General features: G+C 37.5%; 4 protein-coding genes across 4 annotated transcripts; all 4 read left to right on the top strand.

The window, feature by feature from the left end:
- Window positions 1-1,807: 1,807 nt before the first annotated feature.
- On the top strand, window positions 1,808-3,585 carry GCK72_005117 (uncharacterized protein; the record flags this gene model as incomplete). The annotated part of the gene is made up of 4 exons (XM_003117002.2): window positions 1,808-1,855; window positions 2,180-2,532; window positions 2,592-2,876; window positions 2,934-3,585. 4 exons carry the CDS (start codon window positions 1,808-1,810, stop codon window positions 3,583-3,585), a joined length of 1,338 nt encoding a protein of 445 aa, XP_003117050.2.
- A 5,002-nt stretch (window positions 3,586-8,587) lies between these two features.
- Window positions 8,588-10,621, top strand: GCK72_005116 (uncharacterized protein; the record flags this gene model as incomplete). Its single annotated transcript, XM_003116805.2, has 8 exons — window positions 8,588-8,629; window positions 8,727-8,843; window positions 8,897-9,065; window positions 9,509-9,631; window positions 9,678-9,765; window positions 9,928-10,177; window positions 10,225-10,434; window positions 10,481-10,621. 8 exons carry the CDS (start codon window positions 8,588-8,590, stop codon window positions 10,619-10,621), a joined length of 1,140 nt encoding a protein of 379 aa, XP_003116853.1.
- A 687-nt stretch (window positions 10,622-11,308) lies between these two features.
- Window positions 11,309-17,348, top strand: GCK72_005115 (uncharacterized protein; the record flags this gene model as incomplete). The annotated part of the gene is made up of 9 exons (XM_053725037.1): window positions 11,309-11,385; window positions 11,866-12,087; window positions 12,291-12,618; window positions 12,666-12,937; window positions 14,146-14,206; window positions 14,262-14,588; window positions 14,687-15,605; window positions 15,652-16,916; window positions 16,965-17,348. The coding sequence occupies 9 exons, from the start codon at window positions 11,309-11,311 to the stop codon at window positions 17,346-17,348; spliced, it is 3,855 nt and encodes a 1,284-aa protein (XP_053589231.1).
- A 633-nt stretch (window positions 17,349-17,981) lies between these two features.
- On the top strand, window positions 17,982-19,326 carry GCK72_005114 (uncharacterized protein; the record flags this gene model as incomplete). The annotated part of the gene is made up of 3 exons (XM_003116718.2): window positions 17,982-18,568; window positions 18,619-19,195; window positions 19,243-19,326. 3 exons carry the CDS (start codon window positions 17,982-17,984, stop codon window positions 19,324-19,326), a joined length of 1,248 nt encoding a protein of 415 aa, XP_003116766.2.
- Between the last annotated feature and the right edge of the window lie 348 nt (window positions 19,327-19,674).

Here is a 19,674-nt window from a genome sequence, read left to right as displayed (position 1 = left end):
AGGCATCAGGAACTGAAATAATCGGACTATCTAAGACTTCATGACACGATCTCGAATTTCGTATTTTTTCTACTGATAATTGTAAACTCTAATTCGTTGTTGAGAGGTACTGTAGCTTTGAGAAACTTCAAAGTTTCTTATAATTCGAATTTTAACAAAGGTCCTTCGCTGGAGCGTTTTCCCACATTTTCTTTATCTTTTCCCAACTGGACGATCCTAAAAACAGAGGATCTAATAGATAAAAGTTTTCCTTTTATACAAAAACTGTTCCAGATATTATTTTGAGATTTTATTCCAGTTCTAGTCAACTTTCATTTCTAATTATTCCCTTAATTTTCTATGGTTTCCAATCGATAACTCAGTTATTAAATATTCCCGCGCACATTCTATTTGAATATAGGTTATCTCCTCCTCCTCATCTTCCGAACCTTCTTCCATCCCAACTGACCTTTCTCTAATCTCTCTTCATCTCTCTTGCTCTTTTCTCTTCTGTCACTTCTCCCAGTTTAATGTATTTACACCATCTGCTTTCCCTCAATTCGTTTTTTGTAAGTATGTGACTCTCACTCTGAGTAAATGTACACCATTTTCTGAGAGAAAGAGTGCGTTTGCATCGTCGATACGACCAGACCCGCCTTTTTTCTGTGCACCATTTGACCGACGCAGAGTAGAACAAATACAATCTTCTCTCTATCTCTCTCACTCTCTCCCACTCTTTCTTTCTATCTTGGCGGGAGTCGTCTTCTGGGTGAACACGTCACTTTTTTGCCCGTTCGGTTTTGTGTTCACCATTGATTCTTCACCACAGAATTACTTTGCAGTCTTGTTCATGGAACTCTACTCTCCCTCTCTGGAACTAACAGATTCCAATTCGATAGTGCATTCCATGATTTCTATTTCTCTAAACTTCTAGATCCTTCGAATAATTTTTTCTGATTTGATTAGCCTCATTATCCAGATTACTAGTACTTCCTCCAGAATAACTTATTTTTGTCCCTTAGTAGAACTCATTCATTATTTATGAAATCTTGAACTTCTTCTTCTTCTTCTTTTTAATATATGACCTCATTGTCTGGAGTCTATACTTTTTTGAGATCCAAGTTTTTTTTGGTTTCAAATTAGATGGAAACTAGGCTTGAACAGTACAAAAATGAAGCGAAAGTTCAGCCTAAACTCATAAAGATTGGAGTAAAAATTGAATTTTTCAGCTAATTATTCTGACTACGGTATCTCAAGGGTAGGATGGTTGCATTAAGGAGTTGATAAGAGCTAGATAATTTAGCTCAGAAAATCTCAAAAACTTCAAAAACTTGGTAGTTTTTCGTTTGAATCTATAACAGTCAGATCCTATCTGTTTTCGGTTTAGAACTGATTTCAACTGATTATTTTCTTTCGAAAATGTTTACATGACATTTGATAGAATCTTCCCGATGAAATCAAAACAAAAAAGAACTAAATTTATATTTCATTTTTTGAAACCCACCAACTCTCTCTAACCTCACTAAGTGCCCCCAGAAACTGAGGAAAGTAATCAGCAAAAGTCTCTGTCATTTTCAAGATTTGAGTTATTGAACCCCCCGTTTTCTGTCCTCTCTCTTCTCGTTTTTTTCTCATTTTCCAACACTTTTTCCTTTATCTTTTTATCATCACCAACACCCCGAACTTTTTTGTTTCTTCTTTTCACTTTTCAACCCCTTCTTCTTCTTAAACTTTTCTCTTTTCGTGTTTCTCTTTACACTGTTAAGTGATAAGAGACGAGACGTTCTCATTCATTTTTCATCTTTTTTTCAGGAGAGATCGACTAGCGATGGAGGAAACGAACGCATTCTCGCCACTCAATCAATTCATCATGCAGGTAAGAAAATGAGGGAAAAATAGGGAAAAAAGCTCCGGTGGTATAGAATTCTCAGTAGTTTTGTTTTAAGGGACTTCAGCTTAGTTACAGTATCTTCTTTGCTATGAGCCGACTAGAAACATCAGAAATTAGATGGATTAGCTGTCCAACTCCATTTCCAGATCATAGAGTTTACAGATATCCCAAGAACCAAAAAGTTCAATAACTTGTCCCCCATAATATAGGATTACTGTAGTTCCACTACAAAAATTTTCAAAGCTTTAAGCTCTTCTAGACCATTAAAGGAATTGAATGGAATTAAAACCCAACTCTTGATTTTTTCAGCAAAATGCAATTTCCCCGACAAAAACACAAATCGACGAGAAACTGATGGAGTTGGTTCGCAGCTTTCAAAATCAGACTGCACAAAATATCCCGACTGGACTCACGGAGAATATGCCACAACTGCCTGTTATGATCCCAAGAAACGAACCACAAGGAGATCAAATGTTGAAGGCGTCGCCGTCCGCTTCGTCGGAGCTCAGCTCACCGGGAAGTGGTGAAATGACAGAGCACATGCTCTTGATGCAACAACATCAACAACAGATGCAGAAGCAACAAGGATTCCAACCTCTCCAGCAGTTGTCCATCGACTCTTCAGAAGCAAATATTGCGGCTGGAGCTCTTGCGAGTGCTGAGTGAGTTTATACATTTTGAGTTTTGGTTTTAAGATTTAATTTATTTCGTTTCTTTCCAGACAACGCTCTAACGGACACTGCGAAAGCTGGGCCGAGTGTTTCACAACGACGAGACTAGTTGAGTATGAAGCACTCCTTTTCTCTGTTTACGTCACCGAACGAAGCGATCGCAAATACGATGGATGGACTTATTTCGACTGTCTCCATCGTCTTCAGAGCAAGTGTCGTTATCGGGTTCGTGCCAAGAAGCAAGACGAGTTCTACATTGTTGAGGAGAAATGTGTGCACAATCATGGAGCAGTTGAGCCAGTTGGACAGGCTGGAAGTCATGCTGGATTGCCAAAGTGAGAAATTTAGTTTTAATTGAGTGAGGACTCAATAACTATTGAACTTTTTTCCAGAACGATTCGTGAGATTGTCGACCGCTCTTACAATGAGAACTGGCTTCTCGAAGAACGTACCATCAAAGTCGACGAGGAAATCAAACGTCTCGGATTGCCAGAAAATCCACGTCTTGGGCGTCAAATCGACAATCGTGTCGCCTATTTGAGACGTGTCAAGAACCTTCATGAGACTCGTCGAATTCAGGATCAAGTGAATGGATCGGGTATTCAGGATACGGATCAGCTGACGGAGGCGTTGTACAATCCAGCTGTTATGCAGGCACTAATGGATCGAAATGGAGGAAAATTGACTGTTGGACAAGGAGTTGTCGAGCAACTCTTCGGACCACAGACAATTGCGGATCTCGTTTCGTCAGGACCATCGACACAAGGATCGGTTTCTGAGGAAGGGGAGATGACGCCGTCACCGCCGTCAACGGAGATGAAGGGACTCGATCAACTTGCTAAGCCGATGGCAATCAACCCGACACCGGAATTCTTTCAATTCCTTCAACAACAACAACAGAATCTGAATGAACAAACAGTTGGAGCAGCTGTTCGAGAGAATATCAAAATGATTAATAAGAACATTGCAAATCTTCAAAATATCCAGAATACCCAGGGAACTCATCTGAATATCAACGGAGGAATGGAGAATATCCAAAACTAATTTGTTGTGTTTTCACTTTAAATTTCTGTAAAGTCTTGTTTTCTTCCCATAATTTTTGGAACTTTTAATGTTACATCTTCTGTCAAATACGTACCGTGTTCACTTATCTTGTCTCCCAAAAGTGCCTTTTTCCTCTCTCACTTTCATCGATCATAATACAGAAATCTCTATTATTACGAAGTATTTCTCTCTCCTTGACACTTTCCCTACCAGAATTTTAAAAAATGAATTTTTTCGTGTTTATGGATTGATTTCAATTTGCAAACAAGTGGGAATTGACGGAGACTTCAACACACATAAAATAAACATTAAGACATGGTAAAAGATTCAAATATAGAAAAACCGAAAAAAAAAATCTTTATTTTTGAAGAAAGACAGCTGATTTGAATAGAATCAACAAGCGAAAAAAAGGAATAAAATTCCGAGATTGGAACTATGGATAAATCCAGTAAGTGTATAGACGAAGAAAGTTTCAAAAATCAAACAATGCCAGGCAGAACACAAATTGCAGAAGTGAAATAAAGAGAGAAGTTTCAAAGTGGCTTCTCACAAAAAAGACAAAAACGATGAGTTGAAGTTTTCAACGTGGAAAATTTTGAAAAGGGCGAAACGTATTCAGCCACATGGAGTTGAAAATACGTGACTTATTTTTCATGTTTTTATTCTTTTTTTTCAAAAATTGTGTTTCAAGATTTCTGGAGGTTTCTAGTCACATCGCTTCATTGTATTTGAGAAAAAGTAGATTTTGGAAAAGGAAAAATTAGAAACGACATTCGATGATGAAAAGAGAAACTTATCTATCTTTATATTTCTTTAAATAACATTTCGCAGAAGCTGTTGTTTTTTTTTCTACTAGACTGAACGACTCTCCCTAACGGAAGTTGTAAAGAATCTTGTCTTATTCTTATATGTATTTCCCGCTACTAGTACATTCTTAGTTTCAAACTATTTGTTTGTCTCAGCATACTTTAAAGTAAATATCTACTATGTCTATGTTTCTCCATTTCCATCCAACTTTTAATCAATTTCGCCAGGATCCCACTCTAACTGAAAAATCTAAAAGGTCGAAACTCCATTATCTCATTCCAATCTCTACGTGCCAACTCTTCTTGTTCTCCTGATCATCAAAATAACAGAATCCAATTCAGGAACTTGACATCATCATCTTCTTCTTTCCTCTAGTAACTGACTCTTTCCCATGATGATGGGAAATTTTCGATTCTGATTATTTTTGCAATTTCCTTCTTATTTTCTCTCACGACTCGACGGATTCGATTCGTCGGCTGGCTCGAAACGGGAGAAAACGAAAACAGCCACTGGTCGACGGGGATGTTTTTACACTACATTCTCGATTGAGATGGTTTTGATTTGGATCTCGTTTTGAATTTCAGTTGTATTCACTTGAATCGTAGTGGTTTTTTTGGTTGGGATATTTCATGCAATTTTAAGATTTTGACTCACAATCAGAATAAGAACCTTGAAAAACAAAGATCAGAAATGTCATGTGATTTGAGATTCAGGCTGCATAAACATACTGGAATTCACAGTCTAGTTTTGGTGGCCTAACTATTTCTCAAATTTCTAGGCCACTTCTGTTGACACAAGGCACGTTACTGTAGCTTCAAATTTGACATCATAGACTGCAGACAGTTAGAGTGTCTGGTCGTCTGCGATCTAGCCTTCCAGCTGTACCAGACTCTTTCGGTGTCTCTAAATCTTTACTCTTACCTATTTTTTGTCCAACTGATTTCCTAAATAGCTCCATTCATTGGTCAATAAGTGATGTAGTTAGAAAGATAGAAGGATAGAAGGATAGAAAACACGAGAAATAGAGAGTCTCAATAAATAAATATAATAATGAAGTCTCTCTCACTCTGTGATTTTCTCTTTTATTTTCTTGACTCTGGACCTTATTCCAGTAGCCAAGAAATGATTAGATTGAGTGTTGTTAAGGGGTTGTAGAAACCCATTTCATAGAAAAATAAGAGAAAGAGACACAGGTGAGGTCGCCGCCGTTTTTCTTTTTCGATTACCTTTTTTCCATCTGTTTTTCTTTTCAGCTCAACACGAAAAAGATCTGTTTCTTCTGTTTCTATTCATTCTATTTTTGCAATCTCCAATCAAGGGAGTATTGCAAGTTGAAAGAATTTCCAGACAACTGGGAATCGAGGTCTCAAGATAACAATAATCAGATTCAGCTTACTCAAGAATCTGAGAAATGATATCAGACAGGATAATTTTCAGAGAAACCCGGTCAGATATTTTGGTCTGTGAACATTGGTGTTGAGATTTTCAGAAACTAGAGTTGAGGTATTCGGTCTATTTTTCTAGCAAGTTCACGAAGTGTCTGAATTTTTTCATTAGATTTAAATAAATTTCAAATAGCATAATTTCTGAAGTTTCAATATCTGCAATTTTATCGAAAGAAGCTGATTTTAAAGATTTTGACTATAGTCTTCAAGAAAAATGGTAGAATAGTCGAGCGGATTTTTAGATAATTTTCAGACTAATTCAGGAACTTTTTGTTCATAATTTACCAGAAATATACTTTTTTCCCTCTACTCTAAATACTCAAAATATATCTGCTATTTCTATAGACTTGAAATTGAAGAGAAGTATCACCAATACATCAGTATTACTAGTATCCCGTTTATAGAAATCGGAGTTCCTTTCAATATCCAAACCACCTCAACAGACTCGAGAATTTCATTTTTCTTTAGCAAAAGAACATGAGTTCAAACACTTCGTTAATATATCAATCTGCTAAGCACTTCTTCCTTTGTCGGTTCTTTCTTTTGCTTGAAAAAGCGCTTTTTGTCCTCGTCCTTTTATAAGTCTACCAATACTTCTTCTCCGGATTTAAACTAAATTCGAACCGCCCGTCCTCTTCCAGTAAGAAAAAAGAACACCCACTGACTGACTCATTTTCAAAATATTCTCATAATCCTTTCTTTATTTTTCTTCTCTCCATTCCATTTTCTCTCCTTTGTTCCCTTCTTTTTCCCTTCTTCCATCAGGCTCATTCAGAATCGTTTTCTTACATTTCCCTTCATCCATTCAACTGAATGACTTCACATTGTATAGAGGTTTTGTAGCTATACACCCATCCGAAAAGAGCTAAAAAAATGAACAAAAAATGGGCTCTATTTCTTCGTTTTCTTTTCAAGTAATTGGATTTCTATACGATGAAACTAGCAATTATTCCGATTTATGTCTTGGTCCAACTAGATGTGACGTGGAAATTGTGGTCTGTCTGTACGTCGTTTGGGTTCATTTTCAACCCCGAGAGTCTTTGAATGTGAATTCAAGAAGGAATTCAGTGAAAAAGAAATTTCAGTTTTATGAGAATTGTATAGAACTACGTATACCCAAATACAATTTTCATTCTGTTTTTTGTAGTGTTCTGGAATTTTCGATGTTTTTCGCATCGTCCCTTCACTGTATTTTATATACGCAGGCATACATTTGCCCTATTTTTAAGATTTTACTCTATTCAAGGTATCACACATAGATACAGTAAAATACAGTAAGATAACATTTTGTTCTATGGGAAAATATCTATTTTGAACACCATCTTAGAAAACCATCGAAAGTCATAGAATTACTATCCGATAATACTAAAATGTGATTTTTTGAAAGATAACTTTCTTGTGATAGTCGTTTGGAGCCTAATATGAAACATTAAAGTGAAGTAATGTCTCCCGAATTTGCACTCTACACAAAAATTGATAATTAGTAAAATAACTTCTAGAATTTTTATGGCTCTCACAATCAGTTGAATTTTGATGACTCGAAGTCAGACCTAGTCCAACAGAATTCAATGAAACCGTATACGCAGAATTGTCAAAATTGGAATTTTAAATTTTTAGTCGAAAACTAAACTTTTTTCACTTAAAAGCTCAAAAAAGGTCAAAAGAAATGTCAACATTTGGTTCACAACGGGCCGGGCCGAAAATAATTTTGATCTCGGTCCGGCTCAGCCCGTGACAAGTCTGGTATACGGTAATGCGAATCAACATCTGTTCGATTTTTCAAAGTAAATCTATTTGGAAGTTCATCTGGAAAAACTAGACATTTCGTCTCTATGAAATAGTCATTCCGTTCTTCCCTTTTCAGACAAAATGTTCATGTTCTTTCTAGATGATTTCTCATCTTTGTTCCACCTCCTCCTACTCCACCTCCTCCTCTTTTTCCTTGTCTTCCATTTGAGTCAGATTTCTATTCAAAATGATATCACTTCATATCTTTTTTTTGTTTTAATACCACAATATGATTCTACCACTTTTTGATTAATTCTTGTCAAAGTTATTCTCTGTAAGAATCACGCGACGTGTCGGTTCCACTATCCCGTCCGTTTTCTCCTAGAATAAGACACCTCTCCATTTGCTTATTCGAACCCAGTTAGAGCAGGTGTTTCGAGGCGAAAAACGTCAATATCTTGAGTAAATGTCCCTCTATTTTTGTTATTATTCCACAATTGACACCTCCGCTCAGACGATTTTTAGATCTAGAAATAAAAAATTGAGGTCACGGATTCATAAGGAATGAACTTCCAGGTTTGATTTTGACATTAATTTTGAATCTGAGAAATGAAGAATCCATTCTGATCTACGATCTTCTCCTTTTTCATTCCTATCCCAAAAGATCTCTTCCAAGTTTTCGGAACAAATGACCTTAAAAAGAGGGCATCCGTCTGCTCTCCCACTCTATTGACTCTTCTTAATACCCGGAATTCGTCCTTCTTTTTCCCTTTTCTTTGATTAGGTTTATTCATCGTTCTCTTTTTTCCTTTCTCGAAAAAAATGGGGAAAAATTGAAATAAAAAGAGACGAGGATAGCGGATTAGAAGCAAACGAATCATCGCATTGTATTTAGAAAAACGAATACAAAAAACAGAAAGTGACTCCCTTTTTCTTCTTTTTTCTTTCATTTTCATATTATTCGATCTCATTCTCTTCTGATTCGTCTTCTTTAATTTTTTTTTCCCAAAAACAATTGAATCATGTTTAAGGCATATTTGATGGCCGAGGAACAAAACGAACAGGTGAGTGTGGTGGTTGAATACAGTAATCACCAGAGATACACCATTTCGAATCAAAACTTAAAAAGATTTTTTCAATAATTAGAAAACGAAGTTTCAGGTACGTGACATTCTCCTACTTCCAACCACGGTGAATGAACAAGTTGGATCTTCGGCTGATGAACAGATCGCAGCTGTTGTCGACTTCTTCCATGGAAAACTTGCAGAATATAATGAGGTTCGTTTTATATCCGTTGCAGGAGTACCATTTTTCGATATTGAAAATTCTAGGTAATCCTCCAAAACAGTCGATCCGTTTTTGTTGCAAACTATGTTCAAAACCGCTTCCTCGTCACCGAATTCTGCCCGGAACTTGCAAAGCTTTTCGACGTCGCCAAAGTGAAGTCATTGGATGAATTGATTCAGAAATTGAAAGAATGGGAAGAGGATCCAGCAATGAGTAAGTGGAAGGGGGGAGGAATTTATTGTTATGAATAAAAACCTTATTTGAACTTTCTATGAGTGGGTTGAAGGTAATCTCGTTCGTCTGGAATTTGTCAGGAAGATATTCAGAGATCGTTTCATCCATTGTCTGCTAAATTTCATTTAAAAAGGAACTTCTAGTTTTCAAACTTCTAATCTCAATGACGTACTAGGTGCCTAGTTCCTGTTAGTCTCAAAAAAGAAAGACCACCAGAGAATCTTAACCCGATTTGTTGATATCATATAAATGGGTTAGAATGGATTATGTACTCGAAGTCCGAGCTAGTTTTTTCTTCTGCTAACTAATCGAAAATCTTTTTTTGGGGATTAACAGCAGACTTTTGGGGGAAAAAGTTATTCTGAGGGAGAGTATGATGTATTAAAAAAGGTATTTATAGAGAAATATAATGTAATTTTCAGAAGCTTCTGGAAAAGCTCTCTTGGAATCATTCGAAGCTTGGGATTGCTTCCTACGGGATATTGATGATGAGTTGGAGAAAACACATGGACCAGTCAAAAGTCATGTTACTACTCTGCCAGAAGGTAACAATTCTAACTTTGTAGTTCTCTGATTCCAATTATTTTTCAGATTCTGGAATTCTCGGACTTCAAAGCAAAACAATCTCGTACTACGTAACAGGAAGTGCTTTCGATTGTGTCCTCATCATTGTAGTTCGGTTAGTTTTTTGTAGTTTTTGTGATTGGAGAAATAATAAGAAGTACAAAAAATTGAAGCAATGAGTAACCGCATGGAGACTACTGTAGCTTTCAGGAAAGAAATTTCATATTAAAAGAAATTCTGAAAGTACTTTTGAAACTCTATTCAATTTCATTTCCAGCGCTTTCAACAAACCAGAAGTCAACGATCACATTCTGGGGCTATACAACCGAATCGATGAACTCCGAAAGCTGAGATGCGACGTCTTTTTACTCACAAAAGGACCCCCAATCGGTTCGAGCGGTGGTGCTTATATCAAGTTGATTGGAGTTCCATTCCGAAAATTATACGATATGAGTGAGGCTGAGGAACAATTGAAAAATAACAGAAAGTCAGCTTTGGAGTACAACGGATGGCGTACACTCTGTAAAGTAAGGAAGATTCAGAGTATACTGTAATTTATGAAACTTGTTTCCAGGTTGTGGAGGCATCCTTGGTTGAAGGTGACTATGCAAACACTGCTTCGAAAGAAGCAGCAGGATCCGAGGACTCAGTTGCCTACATTTCACAGAAAGGGGGTACTGTACTTGTGGATAAATCTGGAGAGATTCTTTACAAGCATATCGAAGATGATAAGGCAGACTCATGGCCAGACATTGATGAGATTGTGAAGTTGGTTGAGGCTAGAGTGAGTTCGAAAATATCAAAAATGGAAAATATATCCAAATTTCTAGAATGAAAAATATCTGGAGAGCAACAACAACTCAACAATCTCCATTCCAAAGGGTGGAAATCTGGCAAAAGTGAATTCCGAGATTTCAGTTACGAAAGAAAGTGCAACGGATAAGAAGAAACCATGTTGTGTAATTAGTTGAATAATTTGATTTAAGAATACTCTCACTTTGAAATGCTTTTAAGCTTGAAACCTTGCGACTTAATTTATTCTCAGACTACTGAAAATTACTGATACTCATAATTCGAACTCGACATAATAGTATAAATTGTTCATGAATAATTATGAACAATATAACTTTTATTTAAAATAAATGCTTTGCGACGCGTAGATTACTTCATTGAATTAACCTTTGATTACAAATCCTCCGAAAGGTACAGACGTTTCTACGAAAATAATTGAAACGTAGCATTCCAAGCTTCAAAGATTTTGCACTTTTTCAATTGCATGTTCAAGAAAAAGTTATAAAATTATAGGGGCTATAGAACTCGGAAGAATAGAACAGTGACAGTCAGTTATATTTTTGTCTGGTCAATATTGTCACAGTAATTTCAGAAGATAGCATGAAACCACATTCGTTTGTATACTTCGAAGGTAGTCAACAGCAACTCTGTGAAGTTTTCGAAACTTCCTGACAGTCGTTGAACATGATGTCAGAAGGCACTCTGTGCAACATGAAAAGAAGTAAGAATTTGAGTACTGTCATTTGACCTAGCGTGGGTGTCGTATTTATTACACCGTAAAATACCAAAGGGCTCCAAGCACACCAGCCGCGCAGACTCATCTCACTATTTGCCCTGATCGATAGAATTTCTTTCTCTTACTACTAATGAAACCCTTCGTAATTCTATTCACACCGCTTCTAGTATTCGAAAAAATCATAAAACTCATGGAAATTATTGATGTGTAAGTTATTACTTCTGTTCAAGAACTCAGGGTGGATCCACGGCTACTTTGCGACCACGCACGGAAAAATAAATTATCTGACCAAAGACCTGACCAAGAGTGCACGTGAGATACCGTAGTTTCTCTAATAGACCGGCATCGCCAATTGAACGGTAATCTCTAATAAACCGACTGTCAAATGGGTACTATGAAAAACATACCGGCCGATTTTTTTCTATTTATTTTTTTTCAGTAAATTTTCAAACAACGAATTGTGAGATCAAGACAGATATGAGTACACAAACTTGCAAACTTTTTTTTTGATTATCTTTACAAATGCAAACGGCTGTATGTTGCAAGAACTACAGGCGGGCCCTCTTGTTGACTAGAAAAAGGAAAGTAAAAGCCGTTTTAGGGGAAAGATCTGGAAAGACACATAACCCATTTTACGTGCCGTAAATTAAAAAAAAATTTATTGTTAAAAAATGTAAATAAGTTCAGATTCGAATTATCTCAAACATCTAATCGAGTATTGGCTTGCATCAAGTACTCGAGACGCCGAATCCAACCGATTCAGCTGCTTAAAGGTGAAAAGTGTTGGGCGATCAGTGTTTTTGAGAAGAAAGAGGAGAATGCCCAACTTGTGATAAGACTGAAAACGGAGAAAGTGGGAAACGGTTTGATGAGACTATTGAAAATGGAAGACTCAGTTTTACATGTGTGGTGAGTCAACAGCTGGTATCGAATTTGGCATTCGATTCGTATTAATGAAAAAAGATAGTAGTGATTTCTACTGACGAAGACTAACTTTCATACACTAATCTTTGATTTTGGTACTAATCAAAAACTCATGTCATAAAATGTCACTACAAGAAAAACTAAAGCCTCAAAATGAATTTAAATTATATGTAAAAGAAGTATTTCAGTGAGAAAGAAGAGAAATGCTTAACCTGCTATCTCCCCGGTGACTCAAAAGAGGAAGATATCGATATGCACTTGGTGCACCTCTTCAACTATCTATCCGATATTTTCAACAATAAGACTATCACACTCTGGATTCGACCATTTCGAATTATAAACTCTCATTTTTTGTTTTCGAATCTTCGATTCGAAAGATGTCAATTCGTCAAAATTGTCGGCAAAGAACCTGATATTCTTTCGAATGACGACGTTTCACGTCTGCTAGAAGTTCTGAAGCCAACGGTTGGAATAACTTTAAACTGTCGTGTCGAGAAAGGTTTTCAGCCAGGAAGTGTGAGTTAACACTTTGGCTCCTTCTCTATTATTCTCTTTTCTTACAGCTCCTGAGCCTGCCACGACTTCTCCTAGCTAATGCTAAATGGTTCAGTTTTGATGACTTGCTGAAAATTGGATGCGAGGTGGCATGTCTTAAAAATCACTCATTCATAGAGGATGATGTTAAAAAGTTTATAAACCACTGGATGGATGGAAATAATACAAAATTGATGCATCTCAGATTAGATGGTTTCAATTTGACGCCAAATTGGGGAGACATTCTGGAAGGGATAGAAGTGTGGGATGAAGGAAAGAGTAGAAGACCCAAAAGTGTCAAGTAACATTTTCATTCTCAATCTTTCTTAATTGTTGTTTTCAGAATTCATTATATCTACAGAGTTGAAGAAATCGATTGTCAGAATGGCTTGGATTTCAAGAGAAAAAGCGATGGGAAGATCGGGACAGTTATGCATCACTCTAATATTCTTGATTTTTTTGTGTGGCACGATCTACAAGCTTGATGATCGCTGCTTTATCAATTTCAAGATTTCTGTTTTTTTCACGCTTTTAAAATAAAAAATACATGAAAACTGTTCCCAATATATTGTCTATTTTTCCTGATTTTTCCGGTGAAATTTATCAGAAAACTACAATCTGTATGACAAGCACTAATCGACTGCGCTTGAAAATTAGAAGTTTTGATTGATTTCTTCTAAAGAGTTACCGTAGCCAGATGCGAGATGAAAAAGTTACTGTAACTTTTCGCTGCAGTACCAAACAAACTGTTAAAATCAATTTTATTCCAATTTCAGCATATCTCAGATTACAATACATTAAAATATTGTGTTTCAGTCAGTTCAACATATTTCTTAATTTTGAAGTTGTTTTTGCTATTTTCCTCTTCCAATCGATAAGTCGCCGAGGAAAAGTTTCGATTTTAAGCTCGACTATTAAAGTTGTTTCCATTCTACATGTATTCCAATACACCTGCACTCATTATTTTTATCCAAAAAAATCGGTTACGTAATGAACAGAGGCCGTGGCCGAGAACTGCAAGGGCGCCCCACTGTCAATGCGCTCGAGTCGCCGCAATGTCAGCGTCTTACTCGTTGCTCTTCACAATGGTTATCTTCTTCGATTTTCCACTATCCCTGCTGCGCGCGGTGCAAACGGTGCAAGTTTATTATGGATCTACCCACGAAGAAAACTTGTACCATTTAATGCAATTTAATTCTATTTACGAATGCAATTTAATGCATTTTTTGCATTTTTGTGCCATAAAAATGCATTTTTTTGCGTTCGTGGGCAGGCAAGTTTTCTTCGTGGGTAGATCCATTAGTTACTATTCAAACGATCAACTTCTGTTGATTAAAAAAAATTAATGATTTTTTCTTCACAATCCCAAATAATTGTTTCTCTCATTCAATTCTCAAGAATCTTCTCCGAAAATGTGTCTGTTATCAGGTCATTCAAAAATCATTTCGTCCACTCTCTTATTTCTCTCTTTATCATCCGTTGATCACGTGATAATCACGAATGTTTTAGAAACTCTAAAGACGGAGCGACCACTCTGCAACCACCGATGGATACCAATGATGTTTCGATGGTATGATTATTTTAACTTTTTGAAATTTCTCACACTTGATTAGAAATCATTACAGACAGATGTTACTGATGAGAGCAACAAAGAATTCCTTACGTCACTTTTTGATTGTGAGGAAAAACCAGATGAAAAAATGCTGCGATATGCCGACTCTATAATAGATGTTCAAAAACTGATGTTCGATGTATCTCCCGAGACATTGCAGTCCAATATTGCCGAAATAATCACGAAGTTTATCTTGTTGTCTGAAGAGGGATCAAAAACAGCGGCGTCTGGTCATTCATACAACTTCATTGAATCTAGTGATGTTGTCGGATGTCGTGAAGAAGATGCCACCGAATTTCTGCTGGCAACTTTCATTCGCTGTAATCATGAACTTGGAAAAGTGAGTTAAATTTCGTTTTGTAATATTTAATATTTTCATAATAAGGGTTGTAAATTAAACTTATCTCAACTTAATATTTAATATTCTCTTCTTTTCAGACCGACTCACATTACTCGAAGAAGTGCCTTGAAGCTGCCAAGAGAGCCGTTCTTTCTGTATTCATTATGATTCAAAGAGGATATCTCGACGATCAAGTTCGCAGTGAACAAGCCTCTCTAGTGTTCGTTAAACGTCTTTTGGAGGATACCGTGGCGTTCAGTTTTATCAAGTCTTTGGTAGAGTATGCGGCAAGTCCAGAAGATTGCGATGAAGATACCCTCAGCGACGTTTTCAATCCGATTTTCGGAATTTTGAGAAGTGGAGTCATCTGTCAACATTTCGAATTGAACAATGATGAAGTCTTTCAACAAATTTTACGTGTTATGAACTTATTACTGAGTATAAGAGTGGACACGAACGGACCTCGACCATTAAGTGATTTGCTTGTGAATCGAGAAGATTTCCTTCCTGTTCCTTCTGAGAAAATAAAAGGAAGAGAGTTCGGTCTTATGTCATATCTTGGTCCATTCTTTGAATATGGTCTCGAATCATCAGCTAGACGTCCGAACAACCGTGTCTTCATTGGTGTCGAAGAAGATGCACGAAAAGCCGATGGATCAGTTAACATCGAACAGAAACAATATTTCAATAGAATGAGCACTATTCGGTCTCTGCTTCATCAAGTGATGTTTCCATTAGCTGTTGATCAAGCCAGTCGTAACAACACTTTGAAATGGATTGCCACTATTATAAGTTCAAATAGTGATCGTACTCGAACTCAATACGATCCGGCTGATGTCGTCTGCGATCATTTTATGTCAAACTTCCTATCAGTCATGTACAGATTTTCCGAAAAGATTGATATTTCAAAAATTATCATGGAATATCCTTTCCTCCCTGGATCACTTGTTGATATTTCGAAGGAAACTCGTATCAAGATGGACGAATCTAGCGCTTTGGCGTTTGCTGCGCAATTCGGTAAATTTTAAAAATATTTTTCAGAAATAATATTTAATTTTTCCAGCTGATCGACCAGTCGACTATCACTTCTCTACAGTTTGCTTTTTCTTGACAATCGCTGCTCAACAACTTGTAATACCACCTCTTATGACCCAAATCAGTGACTATTCTCGTCATATCAAAGAACTCAAAAACAAGGTGGCTGCCACCAAAGAAAAATTGAAAACTGCGGTAGGAACCGAGAGGAAAGAGCTCGAACAGAAGCTTGCCCAGCAAGAAGAACACTGGAGACTGATGTCTCGACATTTGCTTTGTTGTAAGACTCAAGGACAAGATCCAGCACTGATGTCCTCAGCTTTGGACTTTGTGAATAAGCAGATGAAACTCGTGATGAACGCTCTTTGTGATAATCTGAATTTGATGGGTGACGATAGCCAATTGCCTGCTGAACCGACACCAATGTTCTGCGCATATCCACAAAACTATATTGAAGATGTACTCGATTTTTACATATTTGCTATCTATAACGGAGGAAAACTGCTCGTCGAGAGTAATACTGAATGGATTCAACGACTCACTGTAATGTTCACTCATTATCACTATGTCAAGAGCCCTTTCCTTATTGCTAAACTTGTTCGTGTTCTGACTGCTATTCAGCCACCGCTGTGGTTCAACGTCGTCAGCCTCCGAATGTCTCAAGAGAAATTGTTATTGTGTATGATCAGATTTTACTCGGATTTCGAAGATAACGGAGATTTTTACGAGAAATTCAATGTTCGCGGAAATATTCAGCATATGTTGGAGAAGATGAGCGATGATGTGTTCTATAAGACAAAATTCATGGAGATGGCAAGAGAGTGTGGATCCGAATTCATTCGTTTTGTCAACATGGTCATCAACGATGCCACTTGGTGCATCGACGAGAGTCTGTCTGGATTGAAGAGTATTCATGATGTTGAGAAGAAAATGGCGAACAGAGAAGAATGGGAAAGAACTGATCAAGAGGCGCGAAATCAGGATCTTGGAGTCTACGATGAGGCGAAACGTAAAGTGTCAGGATGGCTGGGAACTGCCAAGAATAATTTGGGATTGTTGCTCTCAATCACCGATAACTCGCCAGAACCATTCCGCACACCGGCTCTCGGTGAACGTCTCGCTGCTATGCTGAACCACAATTTGTCCCAGTTGATGGGTAACAAGTGCGCCGAGCTGAAAGTTCACAATCCTAGTAGCTACGGATGGCAGCCACGAGAGTTCGTCATACAGCTCATTTCGATTTATCTGGGACTTAATGTTCCAGCATTTGTGAAGTATATAGCATATGATGAGGTTGGTTTCCGTTATCCTTGACCATTTAATTCTAATAATTTTTTTCAGAGAACATACAGCCCAGACTTCTTCAAAAATGTCATCGAAAAAATGAGGAATAAGAACATTTTGGGTGTCAGTCAGCTAGAACGTTTTGTACACTTGGCTGAAGATGTACAAAAAGAATACGCATCTAAAGCAGAACTCGAGGAAGAGTATGATGATGTGCCGGAAGAATTCAAGGACCCAATTATGGATGCAATCATGGTAGATCCAGTCAAACTTCCATCCGGACATGTCATGGATCGCGCAGTCATTGAACGCCATCTTCTCAGTACACCCAATAATCCATTCAATCGTGCTCCGTTGGTTCATAGTGAGCTGGTTCCAGATGATGAGTTGAAATCGAGAATACAAGCATGGATTGTTCAGAAGAGAAACTCCAAAAAATGAAGAAGTTTCCGCATGTTTTATACTTTATTTATTCACTTCTTTATCATACCCATTTTTTGTATGTATACTGATCGAGTCGATCAAAAATATTTGTAAATCTGTTTGGTAATAGGGTCATTTTCTTTCGGTTTGAGTTTTTTTTACATGCATGCGTCTCCTCCATAATTGATTTGCGGAAAACAAAAAGCATTAATGTAACAAAACGGTTTTCATGTTTTCCTGCAATTCAATTTTATAATTTATTCAAACTTTTTCGGTGTTCTTGCCAGTTTACAATCAACACACGTTTAATCACGAGTATCTTACCCTTCTTTCTATCAAATGTCAATAAAATTTTATCCGCATTCTTTATTATTATTTTCCTTGTTCTTTCTCATTGATTATTGGTTTCTACAAACCAATTTGATTACCTCTATTATTTTTCTAATTTTCTGATTCCGAACATACTATTCCACACTTTTTAGCATTTTGCTTCTTCAAATGACAAAGTTTCTGTAGGTTTTCTATTCGAGAAAATGTCGTGTTGCTTATGTGATTTGTGACATGTCTTGGTTCTTTTCGGATCGAACTCATAATAATAATTTCCATCAATCCCCATCCTTGATTTTTATTTTTTCTGTTTTGTTTTTAACAATGCCATTTTTCAGTAGCTTGGTACAACTGGAACGTATTTGGTCGACAACAATGGCTCTGTTCGCGAGACAAATTCAATCGCTTACAGCCGGAGGACTCCGCACGCAGCAAGTTCGTCTTGCAAGCAGCACTGAGGTGTCGTTCCACACGAAACCATGCAAACTCCACAAACTTGACAGCGGACCGAATACCTCCGTCACCTTGAATAAGGAGGATGCTCTCAAGTACTACCGTGACATGCAGGTCATTCGTCGTATGGAATCTGCTGCCGGAAACTTGTACAAAGAGAAGAAGATTCGTGGATTCTGTCATTTGTACTCTGGACAAGAGGCTTGCGCCGTTGGAATGAAAGCTGCTATGACTGAAGGAGACGCTGTCATCACTGCATACCGTTGTCACGGATGGACTTGGCTTCTCGGAGCAACAGTGACTGAAGTGCTCGCTGAGTTGACAGGAAGAATTGCTGGAAACGTGCACGGAAAGGGAGGATCCATGCACATGTACACCAAGAACTTCTACGGAGGAAACGGAATTGTCGGAGCTCAACAACCACTCGGAGCTGGAGTTGCTTTGGCCATGAAATACCGGTAGGTAAAAATGCTTCTAAATGAATTCAATGGTAATATCTAGTTTTCAGTGAGCAAAAGAATGTCTGTGTCACTTTGTACGGAGACGGTGCCGCCAATCAAGGACAGCTTTTCGAAGCTACCAACATGGCTAAACTCTGGGATTTGCCAGTTCTGTTCGTCTGTGAAAACAACGGATTTGGAATGGGAACCCCTGTTGAGCGTGCTTCTGCTTCCACCGAGTATTACACCAGAGGAGACTACGTTCCCGGAATCTGGGTCGACGGAATGGACATTCTTGCTGTCCGCGAAGCCACCAAGTGGGCAAAGGAGTACTGTGACAGTGGCAAGGGACCACTTATGATGGAAATGGCCACCTACAGATACCACGGTCACTCTATGTCTGATCCAGGAACCAGCTACCGTTCTCGTGAAGAGATTCAAGAGGTTCGTAAGACCAGAGATCCAATCACCGGATTCAAGGATCGCATCATCACCTCTTCATTGGCTACCGAAGAAGAGCTCAAGGCTATCGATAAGGAAGTTCGTAAAGAAGTCGACGAGGCGCTCAAGATTGCCACATCCGATGGAGTTCTCCCACCAGAGGCTCTTTACACTGACATTTATCACAATACACCAGCTCAAACTGTAAGTTTTCAAATAAGCAAATCAAAAGTTGATGAATGAAATTTCAGATCCGCGGAGCCACCATTGACGAGACTATCGTCCAGCCGTACAAAACTTCTGCCGACCTTCTCAAGGCTATTGGAAGAGCATAAACGACTCGACTCTCATCTATGCAACAATATTGATCGATAATTTCTAACTTTTTCTTTTCTAAATTATATTTTTTTCTAGAGCTTTTCGTTGTAGTTTCGGTGACAGTTTTCAATAATATTCCAGTGAATTCAAATATGTCTCTAGTTCTAGTTGAATGTTTCTTCACTTCTCGTGTTGATTTATAATTTTTTATTGCATAAATCACATTTTTATCGGGACCAATTGTCTCAAACATTGAAGATCATAGAACTTTGTTCATGACTTCCTAGTCTACAAAATTAGTTCAAAAGGACATCAAAGCTCATCATTCGGAAAAAAGGCAATAATATTACGTTCATAGAAAATGA

This window comes from Caenorhabditis remanei, chromosome II, assembly GCF_010183535.1.
Source record: "Caenorhabditis remanei strain PX506 chromosome II, whole genome shotgun sequence".
NCBI classification, from domain to species: domain Eukaryota; kingdom Metazoa; phylum Nematoda; class Chromadorea; order Rhabditida; family Rhabditidae; genus Caenorhabditis; species Caenorhabditis remanei.
Note: the sequence above shows the minus strand (reverse complement) of the source record. Positions and strands in the feature narration are given on the sequence as shown.